Here is a 19,032-nt window from a genome sequence, read left to right as displayed (position 1 = left end):
TTGAGAGATGTGAACTGCTCCAAAAAACATTGACAGACGTTTTCTCAAAAGTGTGTTTTGGGCACTCTGCATTGTCTGTGGAAAGGGTAGCATGGGAATGCCTGGACTAATTTTGATCCTGTTTGTTTGTATGTATTCCCTGAAGTGTGCTTGAAGGTATGACAATCTTCAATATCTTGCTGAGAGCTTAGTTTTTATTCTGCATGCTAATTTGTGAATGACAAGTTCTGGTACAATTAGAAAAGGGGAACATGATGTTCTGTGTAAAAAAACGAAAGCAGTAAAAAAATTTTGGAACTGTTGTACCCTGTAGTGCTCTTTTGAGCAAAGATTAAAACTACAGGCAGCTCCCTGACATGTTTTGCTACAGTGCCATGTTTTCTACAAGTGGAACACATGTAACGTTTTGTAATTTGAAAACTATAGTTGGATACAACTTTAGAAAAAAGGGACGTTTACTTCTCCGAGGCGGAGGCAGACAAGCATCCATCCACCAATGGGCGCGCACTCTGGACTAACGTTATGAGCCGGATGGCCGGTGACCCCGCCGACGAAGATGGCCGCCCACGCTTCGAACTGGGCGAGGTCGCGTCAGCTGTGGGCTTCAGCCCCTCGTCAGAGTGAATTCCAGAACTGTTTGTGATAGTCTGTCATGCCGGAAATATTACTGCGAGCTTACGATGCAGCATTTCTGCTGTGTGCATTTATTCAGAGCCGTGATCCGGCGAAGGAACATTGCAATGAGCATCGCTGGCGCTCTGCTACACTTTGCCTGAAAACAGGATCCCGCGGCGACCGCTACGAACACACATCCAGCGTGTTTGTTCCTTGTTGTTTTATTTCGCTCCTGAGTGAAGTTACGATGAGAAAAGTTTTCCAAAGACTGGTGCCTACTGTTAGCGGCGGGTGTGTTCGTGTACTGTGTCGCTGCATCTTTCGTCGGACGGGGTGAAGTGATGGAGCAAAACCATTCTCAGGAGAAATCAGAAAAAGTGTGCACGCATGAAACAAACCTACGAGTGTCTCAACAGAAAATATTTGCAGAAGAAGCCTTCAACGCAAAGATTTGTCGCCGTCAACTTAGCGTGAACGATCATTGTCAGCAGTGAGATAGCCGAGGGTCTAGCGACATTGTTCTAGTGTTGTGTAGCACCGTCGATTGATCGCTGTCCACCAGTGCTCACTGCACGCGCAAGCTGTAGAATGTGTGCTGTGAAATTGTGAAAACACAAAACCAAAAAGTATAAATTTCATGCTATTTAAAACAATGAATGAAGCATTTTTGTACCTTCCTGCCTCGACTGTATTCTCGCCCCAAGTTTGTAATGGTTGCGATAAATGTACTGTTTTATATAAGTACTTTTTCAATAGCAACTGATTCATTTTAAGCTTGGAAAACGAGTAGTAGATATGCCGTGTACATGTGAACAAGTTCAAAGGCCTTGCAGAGCTGCTCTTTCTATATTTGTCACTTGCAATGAAGCTAAAGAGCAGACGACGGGCAGCGTTGTAGAAGGCGCGGGGTCATTTTTCTGTCGCTATCCCGCATGTGCTGTAGCACATGAGAGCTCTACCAAACCAGTCATCAAAATACAAAAGTCTTAATTTATACCAAGAATTACGCGTTTGAGGAGCACGATTTTTCTAGCGGGACTATTTTAGTCGAGGAGGCAATAGGCTGTCGTGCTTCGGTCATCTGGGCAGGGCCTCCCCTTTTTTCTAAAGTTGTATCCGCCTATAGTCAAGGTATCATAATGATCGAAACTGCATATTTCTTTATCTCAGACACTTTTGAGTGTGGCTGCCAAATTTCGTTGCTCTAAGTCAAAGAACAAAAAAAGTTAGCTCTGATTGCCACCTCCCCCTTAAGTGCTGTTCAAATTCACCGAAAATATATTGTGTACCTAGGCGCATTCAAGGCCGCATGTGTGCGTGAGATTCAGGAAACGCGATGTTAGGACCACTGAGAATTGACACTATGGTAAAACTATGGTTAATTCAACGTCATCGGGACCACAAAAAATCTTCGAATTAAGTGGGTTTTCGAATTAACCGAACACACAAAAAAATGCAACCCAGGCAAAAAATTTCGCTGCAGGAATGCGCTACCTTTATTCTGCAATCTTTGGATTACTTAATGTAATCAGAGAAGTTGGTTTGCAGCATTCTGTAGTTCGAGGCTTCAAAGGTCACGTTTTCTAGTTGGCCAACTACGTGCAGCATTTGAGAATTTCCACTGTGGCACTCACCAAAACTGCGGATAACGTTCAGTGATCCGATAACTTCCCCGAGAGCAGGTGCTTGGCAGGGCTTATTAGCGTCGTTGTCGTCGCTGTCATCGCACATGGTCACATCAGCGGTAGCTTCACTCTCCAATTCTGAGTAGCACATTTTTTGAGCATTTTCAAAGTTCAGACACTCGGCGACACCAACTGCACAGGATTCGCTATCCTCTGCGCAGAGTTCTTTGATGTGGTCGCAATACTCGGCTCCTTCTTCATCAAGTGCACATGAATAGTCGGCATCAGCATTGACGGTGCTTTCCTTCGAGAAGGCAGCGTGTTCAAAACACCGCATGATCAAAGTGGGTTCTACTTGCTTCCATGCATACACAATAAGACATATGGCCCCGAGGAGGTCGATGGCATACTCCTTGCCATTGTCGTAGCAAAGGAGCATGCGCTTCAGCAGGTTGTGGCGATAAATGTTCCTCGTGTGGTGAATAACACGTTGGTCCATTGGCTGCGAGATCGATGTGGTGTTCGGTGGAAGAAATACCATCCTGATAGCTTTCAGGTATGGGATGTCACCATGCACCGGGCCATTGTCAACAATGAAAGGTACATTCCTGCCTGTGGCCGCGAACTTGCAGTCAAGCTGCCTAATGTAATCTTTAAACATTGCGCCTCTGACCCCGGTTTTCTTGTTGTGCCAGTAGGTAAGCTCATCCCTTGGCGGCAGTCGTGCATCTTTAAAGCAGCGAGGATTCCCACTCTTTCCAACTACGAGTAGCGGCGGCTTGTGTTTACCGCACATGTTCGCGCCAAACAGAATGGTAATTCTTTCCTTGCCTTGCTTTCGACCCTTGACCTCGGTGTCCTTCGCTGCGAACATTTTTGTGGGCAGCATCTTGTAAACAAGGGCTGCCTCGTTAAGGTTGTACGGATCGTCTGCACCGTACTCGCTAAGCAACGGAGCCAACGTGTGTTTCTTCCAATCATCGACGACACTCTCGTTTGTGCTGCCACTCTCGGCATAGATGGCTGTGAAGGTCCAATTATCACGCTCTTTAAGATGGCTGAACCATCCATTGCTGCACTTGAACTCTTCGTGCCCGAGTTGTAGAGCCAAGTCGTTGGCCTTCTCCCACAGTATTGCTCCATTGACGGGAAGGTGGGCTGCGTTTGTTTTCTGCAGCTAGCGAAGTAAAGCTGATTCCACATCTTGGTACATGGGAGCCCATAATCGCGACTGCTTTGAAGAGTATGCCTTGCTGGGCCTCCAGTACCTTCGACTTGTTCTTCAATGGGCGCGCTGTGCCTTTCAGCCAACTCGGTCTTGGAACACATCTTCTTACCCGCTTCCTGGATCAAGCAGAACTCCTGCTGCAGCGTTAAAGTCTTAAACTTTGGCATCTTCACTCACTGGCACTTCTGCACAGTTCAGAAAAAATGAAAAGAACATCATGCTAGCTGCAACACCCTTAGCCACTGCACACAAAGAAACAGCGCAGACCAGCTTTGTGTGCACACACATTGCCGCAGGCGTGGAGAATGGGCAAACAGCAGCCAGTGGCAGCGGCACGAAACATGCGCTGACGCTCCGACCGCTGTGACTGTGAGGAGCGTGCGGAGTGGCGGACAAGAGCATGTGACAAAAACCAGTATGCCTGCTGCGTTGCAGTGAAGCACGTCTTCTCTGCAGGCATGCGTTTCGGCGGTGTGCGGGGCGTACCATCGACTGTGCTAGCAGTGCTACGGGTCAGGCGCTTCGTCTATAAATAATCATGATTGCTATGTGGCATTGCCTCGCGGCTCCAAATGGCTGTCATTTCATCGGGTTTGCGGGGAAATGGGGATCGGGAATTGCCGCATGGCACCCCAAATCATCGAATTAGCTGGGTTGGCCTAGGCTGTTGGTTTAAATTGTCCGGTCAAATTTACATTGGAAAATACGGGACCGCAGAAAACCTTCGAATTATCCAAGATTTTGAATTAGCCGAGTTTGAATTAACGACGTTTTACTGTATATCGTGCAACCTATGAAGATCAGCAAAACCTGCAGAGGGCAGACAAATCGACAGATCTCTTAGGTATGTAGGGCCCTCTGGGCTGTACTTTTCAGCTATAAGGTAGCCTCGTCGCCTGCAGGATATCTGACTGAGCTATGTCGAATGCTCAATTGTAATAGTCGAAAGTTCGAATCCTCTTCATGTTTTTTTTTTTTTAATTAACGATGGTGTGCCTGACTTCGACCTCCACCAGTGCACTACGTCTGCAGGCTTGCAGTGACACCTGACACCGGCAAAAGATGCCGAGAGCAAGTGGGGCTATACTAATACTGGCACAACCAAATTAGGAAGGCCCACTAAGCTTCAACAAGGACACTCCCTTACAGAACAGGAGTTGGCCTCGCTAGTGCAGTATTCAGCCACTCCCTCTCTGATGATTCCTACAATTAACCCATGGCCCTCAGTCCCCAGCAGCTGCGGACGGCGGTCAGACCTGTAGTGCAGCAGAGGGTGCTAAGAATCTCTGGACCCGGACAGGCCGCTAATGGAAACTGACTCGGGCAACCTTTAACAGCCGAAATCTGTCGAGTGAGGCTAGCTTAGTAGTACTTTTTGAGGAACTATCAGATATTGTTTGGGATATCATCGGCCTTAGTGAGATTAGACAAACTGGTGAGGCTTACACATTGCTAAATAATGGACATGACCTCTGCTATATAGGTCTCCCATATAAGAAGCAATAACGAGGTAGGATTCCTAAGCCATAAGGACATAGTGGGCAACATTGACGAATTCTACAGCATTAATGAGAGGGTAGCAGTAGTCGTAATCAAACTTAATACGAAGTATAGATTACAGGTAGTACATGCCTATGCTCCAACATCCAGTCATGATGATGATAAAGTAGATCAGTTTTATGAAGATGTAGAATTAGCGACGAGAAAAGTTCCAACTCAGTATACTGTAGCAATGCGTGACTTCTATGCAAAAGTGGGAAAAAAAGCAGGCTGGTGAACAAGCAATTAACTACAGCATCGATTCTAAGAACGCTAGAGGCGATATGCTGGTAGAATTCGCAGAAAGGAATAAGCTGAGAATAATGAACACCTTTTTCAAGAAGCGTAGCAACAGACAGTGGAGCTGGAAAAGCCTTAATGGCGAAACAAGAAATGAAATTGACTTCATACTTTCTGCTGATCCCAGAATAGTGCACGATGTAGAAGTGATAGGTAGGGTAAAGTGCAGCGATCATAGGTTAGTGAGGGCTAGGATTCACCTCAATTTGAAGAGAGAACAAGCTAAATTAATCAAGAAGAAAGAGGTCAACCTAGAGGCAGTAAGGATAGAGGTAATGAATGAAACCATAACTAGGCTGGCTTCAGAGGCAGCAATTGAAGTGGGAGGCAAGGCACCAAGGCAACCAGTTGGCAAGCTCTCTTAAGTAACAAAGGACCTAATAAAGAAACGGCAAAGAATGAAAGTGTCCAACTCAAGAGATAAGATAGAATTTGCAAAACAGTCAAAACTGATCAACAAGGCAAAAATAAGGGATATTCGAAATTGTAGCATGAGAAATACTGAAGAAGCCGTAAGAAATGGACGCAGCCTGAAATCAGGGAGTAGGAAACTTGGCATAGGACAAACCAAGATGTATGCACTGAAAGATCAGCAGGGTAATATCAGCAATCAGGAAGGTATAGTAAAAGCAGCAGAAGAATTTTGTACTGACCTGTACAGTAAGTACCCAGAGGACTCAGGATAACTCCACTCGAAACAGTAATGAACAGGATACAGAAACTCTTCCTATAACTAGCAATGAGGTCAGAAGGGCCTTGCAAGACATAAAACGGGGAAGAGTGGCAGGAGAAGATGGAATAACAGTCGATTTAATCAAAGATGAAGGAGACATAGTGCTTGTAAAACTGGCAGCTCTTTATACGAAGTGTCTATCGACTGCTAGAGTTCCAGAAAACTGGAAGAATGCAAACATTATTCTTATCCACAAAAAGGAAGATGTTAAAGAATTTAAAAATTCTAGACCCATTAGCTTACTCCCAGTATTAATAAAATATTCACCAAGATAATCTCCTATAAAATAAGGGCAATACTGGACTTTAGTGAATCAAGGGAACAGGCAGGTTTCAGGAAGGGATACTCTACAATGTATCACATCCATGTCATTAATCGGGTAATCGAGAATTCCGCAGAGTATAATAAGCCTCTCTATATGGCTTTCATAGATTACGAAAAGGCATTTCATTCAGTAGATATACCAACAGTCATAGCGGCATTACGTAATCATGGAGTACAAAATGCTTATGTAAATACCTTGAAAAATATCTAGAGGTTATACAGCTACCTTAGTTCTACACAAGAAAAGCAGGAAGATACCTATAAAGAAAGGGGTCAGACAGGGAAACAATCTCTCCAATGCTATTTGCTGCGTGCTTGGAAAAGTTTTCAAGCTATTAACCCTTTGAAGGTCGATTTTTTTCACCATGTGCGACCGCCCAGGGTCGATTTTTTTTTTATTGCAGTTTCCAATTCTTCTTAGGGACTTATTTCAAAAAAATTCACTGCAATTTATCTAGAGTGATTGTAAAGTGAGAAAAAAATATTTTGTGTTGGTATATATATATACTCTTCATTCATGAATAACAACAATAAAAAAGGGAATAAACTTATAAGAATAAAAAATTTGATGCATTTTTATACATGTAGTTCAAGGTCTTAAAAAATGCACACACGAGAATATTTTGCAAGACTCAAATGTTCCTGCTCTTACACTAATATGCACATCCATAGCATAATCGAACTGTGTAGGTTCACGCCTCAAGAAATCTGTATGGTTCTGTGCCCGTCAAAAAAGCACAACGTGTGACAAACTTCCGCTAATCTTCATCTTATCACCAATCAAAGGCAATTCTCGCGAGTTTCAAAAAAAAAAAAAGCAACGGAAATGCATGCTCAGCGGCATCCTTCCTATGCGCACCCCTGTGAGCACTAAACGAGCGAGAAACATGTGGTAGCCCTGAGAGCGATTAGTAACAAGATAGCCATCAGTTTTGCAAGCGCAAGAATCCGAAACCACCCGCGTAACAGAACCCCAACCGCTGCCCGCCCACGTGCGCGCCGATGCGCGAGTGGTAGTATATAGGTGCGCGGGAGCAAACGCTCTAAAATAACCCATGCAACAAAAACCGAGAGAGGGAGGCGTGCGAAAAAATTCCTTTTATTCTTACATAGTGGCAGCACATGACAGAAAAGAAAAAGTTTGGAAATAGGCGCGCTTTTTAAATGTACAGAAGGCGCCGTAAATATACGGCATCGACCATTTTTGGACTTGTTCGTGGTGGTGTATATTTACGTCATTGACCCTCAAAGGGTTAAACTTAAAGGCTTAGGAGTAAGGATCGACAGCGAATATCTTAGCAACCTTCGGTTTGCCGATGACATTGTTCTATTCAGCAACACTGCAGACGAGTTACAACAAATGATTGAGGACCTTAACAGAGAGAGTGTAAGAGGGGTTGAAGATTAATCTGCAGAAGACAAAGATAATGATGAATAACCAGACAAGGGAACAAGAGTTCAGGATCGCCAGTCAGCCTCTATATTGTTACGTGTAGAAAGGCACAGATGAGAGAGGCTATTTACGGGCTATTTACACTGGAGCCAGACAGCCAGGCTGACACTCGCCTGCGTCAAGGCACAGACCAACTTCATTGTCATTCTCGCGGCGGCTCGTTTCTTGACTATCTCCCGATAATATCGTAATACTACTCCCCGGCGGCAAAAGTGCCGTCACATTGCTGTTAAATATCCAAGGCGCATGGAGAGTTGTAGGGCTTGAGTCGGGCGACGTGTACAATGTCACTGGTTGTCACAGCGGAGGACGTAGTGGGCGTGGCTAGAACGATTTCATAGGTGACATCGGTCACTTGCGGAGCACGCGATATGGGCCTGTATAACAGGAAAGCAGTTTCTCACAAAGGCCAGCTTTACGTGATGGTGACCAAAGCAACACGAGGGTGCTGGGCACACAACGAACATCACGGTGACGGAGGTCGTAGCGGTGCTTCTGTTTGTCTTGAGACACTTGTAAACATATGTGCGTAAGTTGGTGAGCATGGTCAGCACGGGCGATTGCATCACAGGCATAAGCGCTAGTTGAAGCTGTGGTGGACGGAAGCACAGTGTCTAGTAGTAGCGTCGATTCTCGGCCATACAAGAGGTAAAATGGATAGAAGCCAGCAGTTTCGAGACGGGAAGAGTTGTACGCAAAGGCAATGTAAGGTAGAGCCAGGTCCCAGTAACAGTGGTCATCTGAAACATATTTTGATAGCATGTCTGTAGGGGTGCGGTTCAAACGCTCAGTGAAGCCGTTCGTTTGAGTGTAGTAGGAGGTGGTAAATTTCTGCTGTATTGAGCAGGCACGCATGATGTCGTCAATGACTTTGGCCAAAAACATACGGCAACGATCTGTTAGCAACTGACGCAGAGCACCATGCATCAAAATGATATCATGTAGAAGGAAGTCCGCAACATGTGGGGGTTCCACTCTGCATGCGGCTAGGGCTGAAGGCGAGCTCCAGATCTAGCCCCACACAGTCGCTTCGTGGTACTCCCAACCCGTAGCGCGGGAATCGCGGCTACGCCGGGTTCGAACGAATAAGGCAACCAGCGGCGTCAACTGTAAGCGAGATTAAATGCGAGAGTTTCAGTAGAAGGCATTGGTAAGCAACATTGTCAAAAACTTTCTCAAAATCTAAAAAGAGATAATAGAAATTTTGTGGTGTCTGAATGTGTTTCATGCTGTGTGAATGTGTATGTTGCCTGTAGGCAGCAGTCATCAATAAAAAGTTAAACTGAGAGCCTCATTACAGTAGTATTCAGTACAACGTAACATCATGCATTCTTTAGCTTCAGAGCGAAAAAAGTGCTTGATTCTATTCAATCGGCGTTCTAGCAACGAAACAATATTTTCCGAACCTTTATATACCAGAACTGAGCTGCAATCAGTGCTGGCATACTAATTTGTAATTAAGAAGAGCTATGAATTGGGCTAGTTGGTGTGTATTCATTTTTCTGGCACTTAATACTGTAAGACGCAATGGGGACGAAACGAACACTGTATATGAAGCGGCCATATGTTGGGCTAGTTGGTCTAACATTGTACTGTATTTAGAATTTACAAGGATATGAAGCGGACACGAGGTGACCTACCTGTGTCATAGGTAGGTCACCTCAACAGTGTAATACCCCTGTCACACTGGCGTTTGGAAGGCCTTCCAACCGATAGTCAGTTGACTCAAAGGTCAAGTTCGAGCTGCTACACGGGCGTTTTCGAAGGCCGCCCAGTCAATAGTCTATCGAGTCAACGGAGCACCCTACAACTCTATCGAAATCTCGATAGCCTTTGAGCAACAGAAGCGGAAACAGCGTTAACATGCCTTCTCGTTCACAGTGTGCTCGTACTCACGGTTCGAAAGAACAAATCAAACCAAAATGCTCTAAAAATACTGTATATGAGTGTTATCAATTATTCAATGAAGTGTTTTTGCCGCTTGATATGTGCGAACTGCACATACTCTTGACAACAGCGACGTGCTTGTGTTCATTCCTTCCTCCATGTTGTCTAGTACATTTTGCCTCTACTCCATGTGCTGCCGGCTGCCGTCATACCGCGGCCATAGCACTTTTAAGTGGTTTTAATTAATGTTGTTTTACTTTTCGTGACATGAAAGCGAAAATAAAGATCCGCAGCGCCACACAATTTTGCGAGAAACGCCTGAACCACTCAACGGCCTTTCAGAAGTGCCGTGTAGCAGCGTGACAACTCCTTTGAGTCGATAGAGTTGCGGTGTTTCGAAGGCCGTCAACTGGAACGCCTTCCAAATGTGCTCGTGTGACACAGGTATAAGCGAGACGGAGGAGTTTGGTCACTGGGTTCACAGAGGCGAGTCAGTTCAAGGTGGAGGACACCGGCTGAACAACATGTGTCTGCACTTGCCTACTTGATACTTAATATTTGCATTCGAACATTCGCCCACATCTATCGAATATGCTAACATGTACGTGTAAAGTACACTTCGAGCAATGCCAGCATATTCACTAATTTCTTGTTTGAGTACTGTACTTGCACATAAATAATGCGAGGGGGACTTTCAATCTCTCGAAACATATTGTTATGGGAAAGGACTAAAGGGAAACTATTTACAGGGAGCATTTACAAAGGCAGCAAGCACTGGCCAACATAAAAGCCAGCTAACATCAAGCAAAGCATGTCGTCGCCGTCAGATCAGCAGTGGCTGCTTATAGGTACGTCACGCTAAATCCAAGGATCAACATCATCATCTTCGACTAGCACGTAGCATGACCTCTGGCGGCAGAAGCGCTAGCCTGGCACCACCAAGGAACCACAGCAGAGGAAAGGTGGTAACGCTTCTGTCTTGAAACGTGGATGACATCGCTGGGCAACGAAATGGAGGATGTAGTGGGACTGGCGGACACAGTTTCGTATGTGAAGTCGGTCACTTTTCAAAGGACGCAGGATGGGCCCTTGTGGCGAGGAAGGAGCTTTTCAGAAAGGCCCAGACGTCGGGAGGGGGACCGAAGTAGCATGAGGACACCCGGGAGAAAACATTTGTTGCAGTGTCGCTGGTCATAAAGGCACTTCTGATTGTCTTGGGAAGCACCAAGTTTACGACAGGCTACCTGCCACGCATAATCAGCCTGGGCAATGGCGCCACATGCATATTCACAAGTCGAAGTTGCAAGGGAAGGAAGAAATGGGTCCAATGGTAAAGTTCGTTCACGTCTGAGCAAGAGGTAGAAGGGAGAGTATCCCTCAAAGTATTGGCGGGAGGAATTATATGCGAATATCACATATGGCAGTGCAAGGTCCCAATCACGGTGATCAGCCAATATGTACTTGGAAAGCATATCTGTTAAGGTCCGATTCAAGCGCTCGGTGAGCCAGTTTGTCCGAGGTTGGAATGGCATGGTGATCTTGTGCTGCACGTAGCACCGCAGGATATTGTCAATGAATTTCGACAGGGAGGTACGGCCTCGGTCAGTTGGCAATTGACATGGTCCACCGTATACTAACATTACATCACTGAGGAGAAGGCACAGCATGTCTGTAGCACAGCTGGTCACCAGCGCTCATGTCATTGCGTACGAGTCATGTAATCGGTAGCCACGTTGACCGATTTGTTTACTGAAACAGATGTAGGAAAGGGTTCGAGAAGGTCCAAACTGACGTGGAAGAAGGGCTCAGCTGGGACGTCGATGGGCTGATGATACCTGGTAGGAAGCACAGACAGTTTCTTTTGTCGTTGACAGAGGTTGCAGGTGCTGACATAACACCGCACTGAGCAGGCTAGGCCAGGCAAATAGAAGCAATGGCACACGTAGTCATGTGTGCGAGTAACACCTAAGTGGCCAGCAGTTGGGCCATCGCAAATCTCATGAAGAACTGTGGAAGACAGGTGTGATGTTACAAAGAGGAGGAGGTCAGGGTACATCTTATGACGGTATAAAGTACCATCCTTCAGGATGAACATGCGCACAGAGGTGCCGCCAGGAGAGGATTCCAGGTGCTCGATTATTTCTCTTAACTAGGCATCCTGACGCTGCTCCTTGGCAATGTTAAGCAACTGGCTCACTGAACAGATGCAATCAAGCGATTCAGCGCGCAGAGTCACAGTCGGCCACTGGGTAGCGAGACAAACAATCTGCAGGCTCCCAGTCTTGTATACGACAATGTAGGTGTACTCTTGCAGATACAGTGCCCATCGAGCCAGTCTGCCTGTAAGGTTTTTGAAAGAGGCGAGCCGACAGATGGCATGATGGTTGGAAACTACTGTAAACGGTCTGCCAAATAGATAAGGATGAAATTTTGCAACTGCCCACACGAGAGCGAGGCACTCATGTTCTGTAATTGAGTAATTTCACTCCGATGAGCACAGCAGCCTGCTCGCATAAGCGATGACACAATTCACTCCACGTTGACATTGGGCCAAGACAGCACCTATTCTGTAACCACTTGCATCACTTCAGACTTCAATTTAGGCTGTTGAGTCGAAGTGGGCAAAAATGGGAGATGTGAGGAGTGTGGTTAACTCGAAGAAAGCCACAGCTTCTGCAGGATTCCAGGTAAAAGGGACGTCTTGTTTAAAGAAGATCTGCGAGCGGTTTTGTGATCACTGCAAAGTTCTTCACAAACTGGCAAAAATAGGAGCAGAGTCCCACAAAGCTTTGAACATCTTTGGCAGACTTTGGCACAGGAAAGTCTATCATGGTTTGAATTTTCTCTGCATCAGGTTGTACACCGGCAGTGTCCACAATATGGCCAAGGGTCATAATGCGGCAACAGCCAAAACAGCACTTCGATAGATTCAGCTGAAGTCCGGCATGGTGGAACACGTCAAGAATCACTGAGAGGCATTCGAAGTGTGTATCATAAGTAGGCGAAAACACAATTACGTTGTCTAAGTAACACAAGCATGTATACCACTTGAACCCATGAAGGAAAGTCCATCATTCATTTGAATGTGGCTGGGGCATTACACAGACCGAAAGGCATTACTTTGAACTGGTAAATCCTATCAGGATTTACAAAAGCTGCTTTCTCTCGGTCCATGGGGTCCGTAGTGATCTGCCAATATCCAGATCGAAGGTCGAAAGAAGTAAGTGGTACCATACAGACAATCAAGGCCATTATCAATAATAATTGGTAAACGTCTTTTTTCGTAATGTTTTTGAGGTGGTGATAGTCCGCACAGAAGCGTCATGATCCATCCTTTTCAACTAAAGCAACAGGAGACGCCCAGGGATTGGAGGATGGCTTGATAATGTCCTATGCAAGAATCTTGTTGCCTTCCTGCTGGATGACGCTTCGCACAAACGCAGACACTCGATAGAGGCGACAGTGAACAGGGCTGGCATCGCCTGTATGTATGCGATGCACGACAACTTACATCTGGCCCAAAGGCCAATTATCTAGGTCAAAAATGTCTCGATACAACTCAAGAATACGTCTTAGGGCTTCGTGGGCTCAGGTAGAAGGTCATTGGCAATCATGCTGCAAATTTTGCGGCTGCTACAAGTTGTCCGCGTCGGAGCACCCTTCTGAAGACAGGTAGCATCCATTGCAAAAGCTTCTAGCTGGAAGTCTTGCAGGGTGCAAATGTGGGCTATGGAAAACCCCTCTGGAAGTACTTACTTAATGAAGCTGAAATTGACAACTGCAAGGCATGTTCTGTTTGCTGTAATGCTCAGGACTGTGTAAGGTGCATGCAGCGACACCGTGCGTGGGCAGGACTTCAGTGAGAGGCATCAAGTAGTAGTCGCCATCTGGAACAGCTGACGAACATGACAATTTGGAATATGTCATGGCTTTAGATGGTGGGCGAAAAAAGTCACTGCAGTGTAAGCGAGACGGAGGAGTTTGGTCACTGGGTTCACAGAGGCGAGGCAGTTCAAGGTGGAGGACACTGGCTGAGCAATCAATCAGAGTGGAATTGGCAGAAAGGAAATCAAGTCAAAGTATGAGGTCATGAGGGCACTGCACACGGACCGTAAAAATAACAACCGCCTGGTGACCAGCAAAGGTAACCCGAGCTGTGCGCATCTCAACAACAGCAACCGTTGTGCCGTCAGCAACACGTACGACTTGGGTTGTGGGAGGTGTAAGGACCTTCTTCATGTGACAACGAAAACTGGCACATGACGGAGATGTGTGCACCACTATCAACCCAAGTTCTGACAGGGACGCCCTCAACATGGACTTCAAGAATGTTCCGGTGGGCACGTAAAGGCAGCTGAGGATCTTGGGTCAAGGTCGATAGCGCAGCTTCACCTCCAGAAGCTGCGCAGTCTAGTTTTATGGTGAAAAGTGATGGCTAAAGGATGGCGAAGAAGACCGGCGGCGAGTCGGTGAACAAGATGGACGGCGATGCGGTGGAGGTGACTGTGCGTAGCAGCTACCTTCCTCAGAGACATTGAGTGCACAGGATTCAGTGCCTTGCAGGTAGCGGCTTGCAGTACGGAAGGGACCAAAGTATGAGGGAAATTTGCTATGTGACTGAGAGGGCCACTGGCTCCAGCAATCGTGAGCAATGTGTCCTTGTCCGTTCCAAAGGATTTCTGGAATAATGGAGTGCTTACGTTCTGCGACAAGGCCTGTTCACAAAGACTGGGGCGGTGTTGGGAGTGTTCATGGCGCATACAGTAGGAAGGAGGCCAAGGTCTGCAAATTTCTGGTGAACAATAACAGCCCACATAAATGAAACAGCTGGCGTCGAGGTGTCGGATACCGTGGGTTTATAAGAAGCCGGATAGGTGGCCTCGAGTCCTCAGTGGACGACGCATGTCACATTGTCTGATGTGCATGCTTGACAAGGCATTGCCTCGCAGGATGACATTGCAGCGGTATCTGGTAGACGCTCGAACTGCAGCGAGGTACATTGTCATTTTGCTTCCTTGCTTGCTCTAGACGACGGCACTCTTTCATCACGCTGTCAATGGTGGTTACGTAGGTGAAGACTAGCAGATTGAATACGTTGTCAGCAATACCTTCAAAATGTGGGCGATCTTGTCAGCCTCGGACATATTCTCGTCAGCTTGTAGACAAAACACCAGCATGTCCTGCATATACGACAAGTAAGGCTCAGTTGATGTCCGGGCACGTGCCGACAGATGTTTCTTGGTGGCAAGCTGTCGACCAAACAGGTTGCCGAAAAGCTCGCAGAACTGCTGTTTGAATGTGTCCCAGCTGGTGAGATTGCCCTCGTGGGTCCGAAATGAGATACAAGCGGTTCCGCCGAGGTAAAATATGAGGTTTGCCAGCATATAGTTGGATCCCAGTGATTCTGTTTGCTGACTCACTTGTACAAGCTGGGCCACTCATCCACGTCAATAGTGTTCACCCCAGAAAAGGTCCCGGGATCGTGGGCCTGTGCGAGGGCGATCAACTGGGTAGTGGTCGCAGGTGTAGATGGGGGCGACATGTCATCACCTGGAGGCATAGCAATAGGTTTGAGGTGGTGTCCGCTGCGCAGCTCTGTCGTCAGAAGAAGTACCCAGTACCTCCACTAAGTAAATGGTAGATAAAAGCACAGTAGAGAAACATGGAATCCAGCCAACCTGCAACAAAGCACATCGTCGTCACCAGATCAGCAGTGGCCGCTTATGGGTGCGTTTCACTGAATGCAAGGGTCGATATCATCGTCTTGCACGTAGCACGTAGCAATATCGTCTTGCAAATAGCACGTAGCAATATTTATTGTCATTAATATGTCGTAAGCGCATTGATGTGGCACTAACAGCAGTTCCAAATCAGGAGGGAAAATACTGAGCAAAATGTGCAGCGGCAAATCCCTGCTCACCAGTTTTGTGCGAGGCGAAGTGGCAGTGGCCACGAAGGGCACAGCCAGCAGGCGAAAATAAATTTTAAGTAAACGCATTATATTTTTGTCATAAGCCTAGATGTAATGCAAGGCACGTTATGAGACCACACATATGTAGAAAACTCGCATTATATTCATGCAAATACAGTATTTCAAGATAACAATCCTTTAGTTTTTTCTGGTTTCTCAAAACATAATTTCTTGCTTTTTTGAAACTTTCGAGCCTTGATATCGTGGCACTTTGAAGCAGCTAGAACCACAATGTTCTTTTGCATTATGGAAAGTGCTTGTGTGACAATCACTTGGTCAAAGCAGATCTTCTAGGTGCATTTTTAATTATTTTACTTTGTTCTCACTCGGTTTTTGTGCTTTGCAGATCAGTGTGAGGAGTGTGTTGAAAATTTAGAAGAAGTAAGGTCAAACAACTGTTGCTAGAATTGCATTCCTCACTTTTTTGGGCCGTCTGGTAAATCTTTTAAAACCCTTATTAAACCATTCCATTTAGATATGACAACATGCAGTCTTTCCTGAGAATGAATTCATACACTCAGAAGTCAATTATATACTAGGACTGTTCCATGTTCTGCGGTTTTTCTTGTTGCTTTCACGATTGAACATGTTGTGGTAAACACTTATTCTCCGGCTGCAAGAATCCCACTCCCTCGTTCTTGTCTTCACTTATAAAAACTATCGCACTTCCTACATCATAATTTTGCTTTGTTTTTCATTCAGCCACCTACGTACTTCTTTTTTTAATTCTTTTTGGGCCAAAGAGAATGTTCAGTGTTTGGTTTTTACATGCATAGCAGTTTTCTTTCTCTCAAATCTTCATAATATTTGGCTCAGCTAAAATTCTGCACTACATGAACGTTCCCAGTATATGCGTATGTTCATTAACTGGTGAACAACATTCTCAAATGCTGTTTGCCTAAAGCTGACGCTGCCTTTTCTTTGGATGCAGACTTATCAGGAGCAAATGGAGTCAAGTGCCTCAGAGATCTTGGATGTTATCGAGCCACTTCGTTATGCTGCCAAGGGAGAACCTGAGAAGCTGGGGCACACGGTCAGTACTGTGCTCAGTCATTGCTTTTTTGCACACTCAGATTTTCTTCTCTCTTTTCTTAAGTGTTGCACGGAATATGCGCACAGGTCATGTGCAGTGCCTGTAATAAATAATAATAATAACAATAATAAAGTCCTCTGCAGTGAAATTAAGCAGATAAACTGGGGATATTTGAACTATGCAACATTTTTAACCAGCACCAGACAGACAAGATATATGAAGAAGCTACATATGAGGCACAGGACCTAGTGTTTGTCCTTTGCTTTTCTATCTTCGTCCAATCTGTGTAGCGCTGTGGTAAACAACATTACACACTTTTACAGTGCCTTTACATCTTGATCAAAGCATTGCACATCCCTCCTTGAACCGTAGCGGTGCTCTTCCCACAGGTGAACCAGGCAGTTGGCTACCTAAGCCCGCTGGTCCAGAATGTCATAGCAGGGGCTTCTCACACTCTACACTCCAAGCGCCAGATGGCGCTGCTTGACCAAACCAAGACTGTGGCAGAAGGCATGCTGCAACTGGTCTACGCATCCAAGCAGGCCGCTGGCAACCCGAAGGTCAGTTGGGCGCTGGCATGGGCCGTGCGACGTACATTCCGGGTTTTTCATAGAGAAGCACTGCTGACACGGGAGCAGAATGCATCATGGTAAACAGGATAGTCTGGCAGGACTTTCTAAACAGAAATACTTTTTGCAAACAGAGTAAGGCTTTAAACATTTAGGCAACAACTATACTGGCAAGTTGCAGAAGTTGCACAACCAAGTTGGGCGCAAAGCGATGCTCATTTGGGTTGAAAAGTGACCATTTCGAGTCAGTTGCTTGCTGAATTTTTCAGCTCCACAGCTGATCTTGCAAAGCTGCCAAACCAATCAGCAATGCAGGAGTGGGATGGTGTGTGCTGGTGGTGGTGTGTATTTTATATGGCAGTGGCTGTGCGAGCAGACGTGAACAGCTCCAATCGTGAGACATTTTAGTTTTAACCGTAAGTGTGCTTGCCGGTATGAACATCAGTCTCCATGAGTCACTTGTTGATTGCCAATCAGGGTATGCCACAGGACTTTTGTCAATTGCTGGTGTGAATGCCACCTTAAATGAAAAAGAAACAAAAATTTTGAGGATGCTTAAGCTTAAGATCCTTTAATAAAGATCCTTTAATTTTAAGGATGCTTAAGATCCCTGACTGCTGTTCACGCTTCCCGGCACTTGGAGCGTATGTAACCGTAATGTTTACTGGGAAACACTGGCCGCGAATGCTATGCACGAAGGTGGGCTTTGTGGTAGAAACATCGCCTCTTGCATGGGCAGCGATGTGGAGGAGGCTTGGGCCAGCTGTAGGTATTGCAAGGAACCGGGTGCACTGTTCTGTGGCCCCCGAGACACCCACGCGCCAGCGTGCGCAAATTGCAGACGCCGTGGCTGGTCTGTGAATTGTAGAAGCGCTGGAAGAGGGGTTTCTTTGAGCTCTTGCAAAACAGAATTATGTTTCACGTATAGTCAAATTACAATCCGAGAGCTATCATGTCTGTAGGTTGTGTACGAGTCATAGCTTACAATTTTTCCACATATTTTACCTTGAGAAATTTAATTAGTTCAGAGAATTCCTTGCGTCACTTGGATGGCCTGGGTATATGTCATCCGAAAATCTTTTTTTCTAAAACGACGTGTGACGCCGGATGCTGACGCCGGACGCCGATGCAGGATTTTCTGTGACACGGTCTCCTTAATGCTCTCGCATTACAAAGAAATTTCCTTCTTTTTTTTTCTTGGCCACGCATTGTCAGAAACAGCTCTAAATGGCTGCAAGTACGATTATTAGACATCTGTGTGCCTGCGCTGTGACCGTAAATGGCATGTGCACGTGTCACATGTATAATTAAGGAGCACATACTGTGTGCTGTGACAGTGACCCCTTTCTACTGTTAATATGGATCATCGCCTAATGCAACTGTATAGTGGCAAAGCTAATTTAAAGGAACTTGCCATAATGCAACACATGTTAGACTTTTGCCTCACGCACACTCCTCAACGCATGTCTTGGTCTGAGGTCAACTGAGTTAGGCCTACACTGCCTATGCACGAACACCTTGGATTTGATTCTGCCTTCGTCTGGCAGCTTCGTCTAGCTGGCAAGCGCGCATGCCACTTCTGGAGGTGGTCATTTTTGCTTTCTATTTTGACGATTGCGAAACTTCGGAGTGCGTTCAAAAATTAACACCTGATGGGGCAAAAGCGAACTGCTTAAAGAACAAAAATATAGCTTTCCTCCTTCATGTCCTATGGCGCAGCGTGTCCGTGAGTGGCGTGGAAGGTCTCAAAAGCGG

At 45.9% G+C, this 19,032-nt stretch overlaps 1 protein-coding gene across 5 annotated transcripts in view; it reads left to right on the top strand.

Moving 5' to 3' along the window:
• The window catches only part of rhea (Talin_middle and talin-RS domain-containing protein rhea), a 439,862-nt gene that overhangs the window by 289,943 nt on the left and 130,887 nt on the right, over positions 1 to 19,032 (top strand). For all 5 annotated transcript variants that reach the window (XM_075693866.1, XM_075693865.1, XM_075693867.1 and 2 more), the window contains 2 exons: positions 16,607 to 16,708; positions 17,098 to 17,268. In XM_075693866.1, coding sequence (XP_075549981.1) covers positions 16,607 to 16,708; positions 17,098 to 17,268 — 273 coding nt within the window. The remainder of the gene's footprint in view (positions 1 to 16,606; positions 16,709 to 17,097; positions 17,269 to 19,032) is intronic.

The sequence above is a fragment of the Dermacentor variabilis genome, chromosome 5, assembly GCF_050947875.1.
Source record: "Dermacentor variabilis isolate Ectoservices chromosome 5, ASM5094787v1, whole genome shotgun sequence".
Taxonomy (NCBI): Eukaryota; Metazoa; Arthropoda; class Arachnida; order Ixodida; family Ixodidae; genus Dermacentor; species Dermacentor variabilis.
This window is presented reverse-complemented; position numbering and strand designations above follow the sequence as displayed.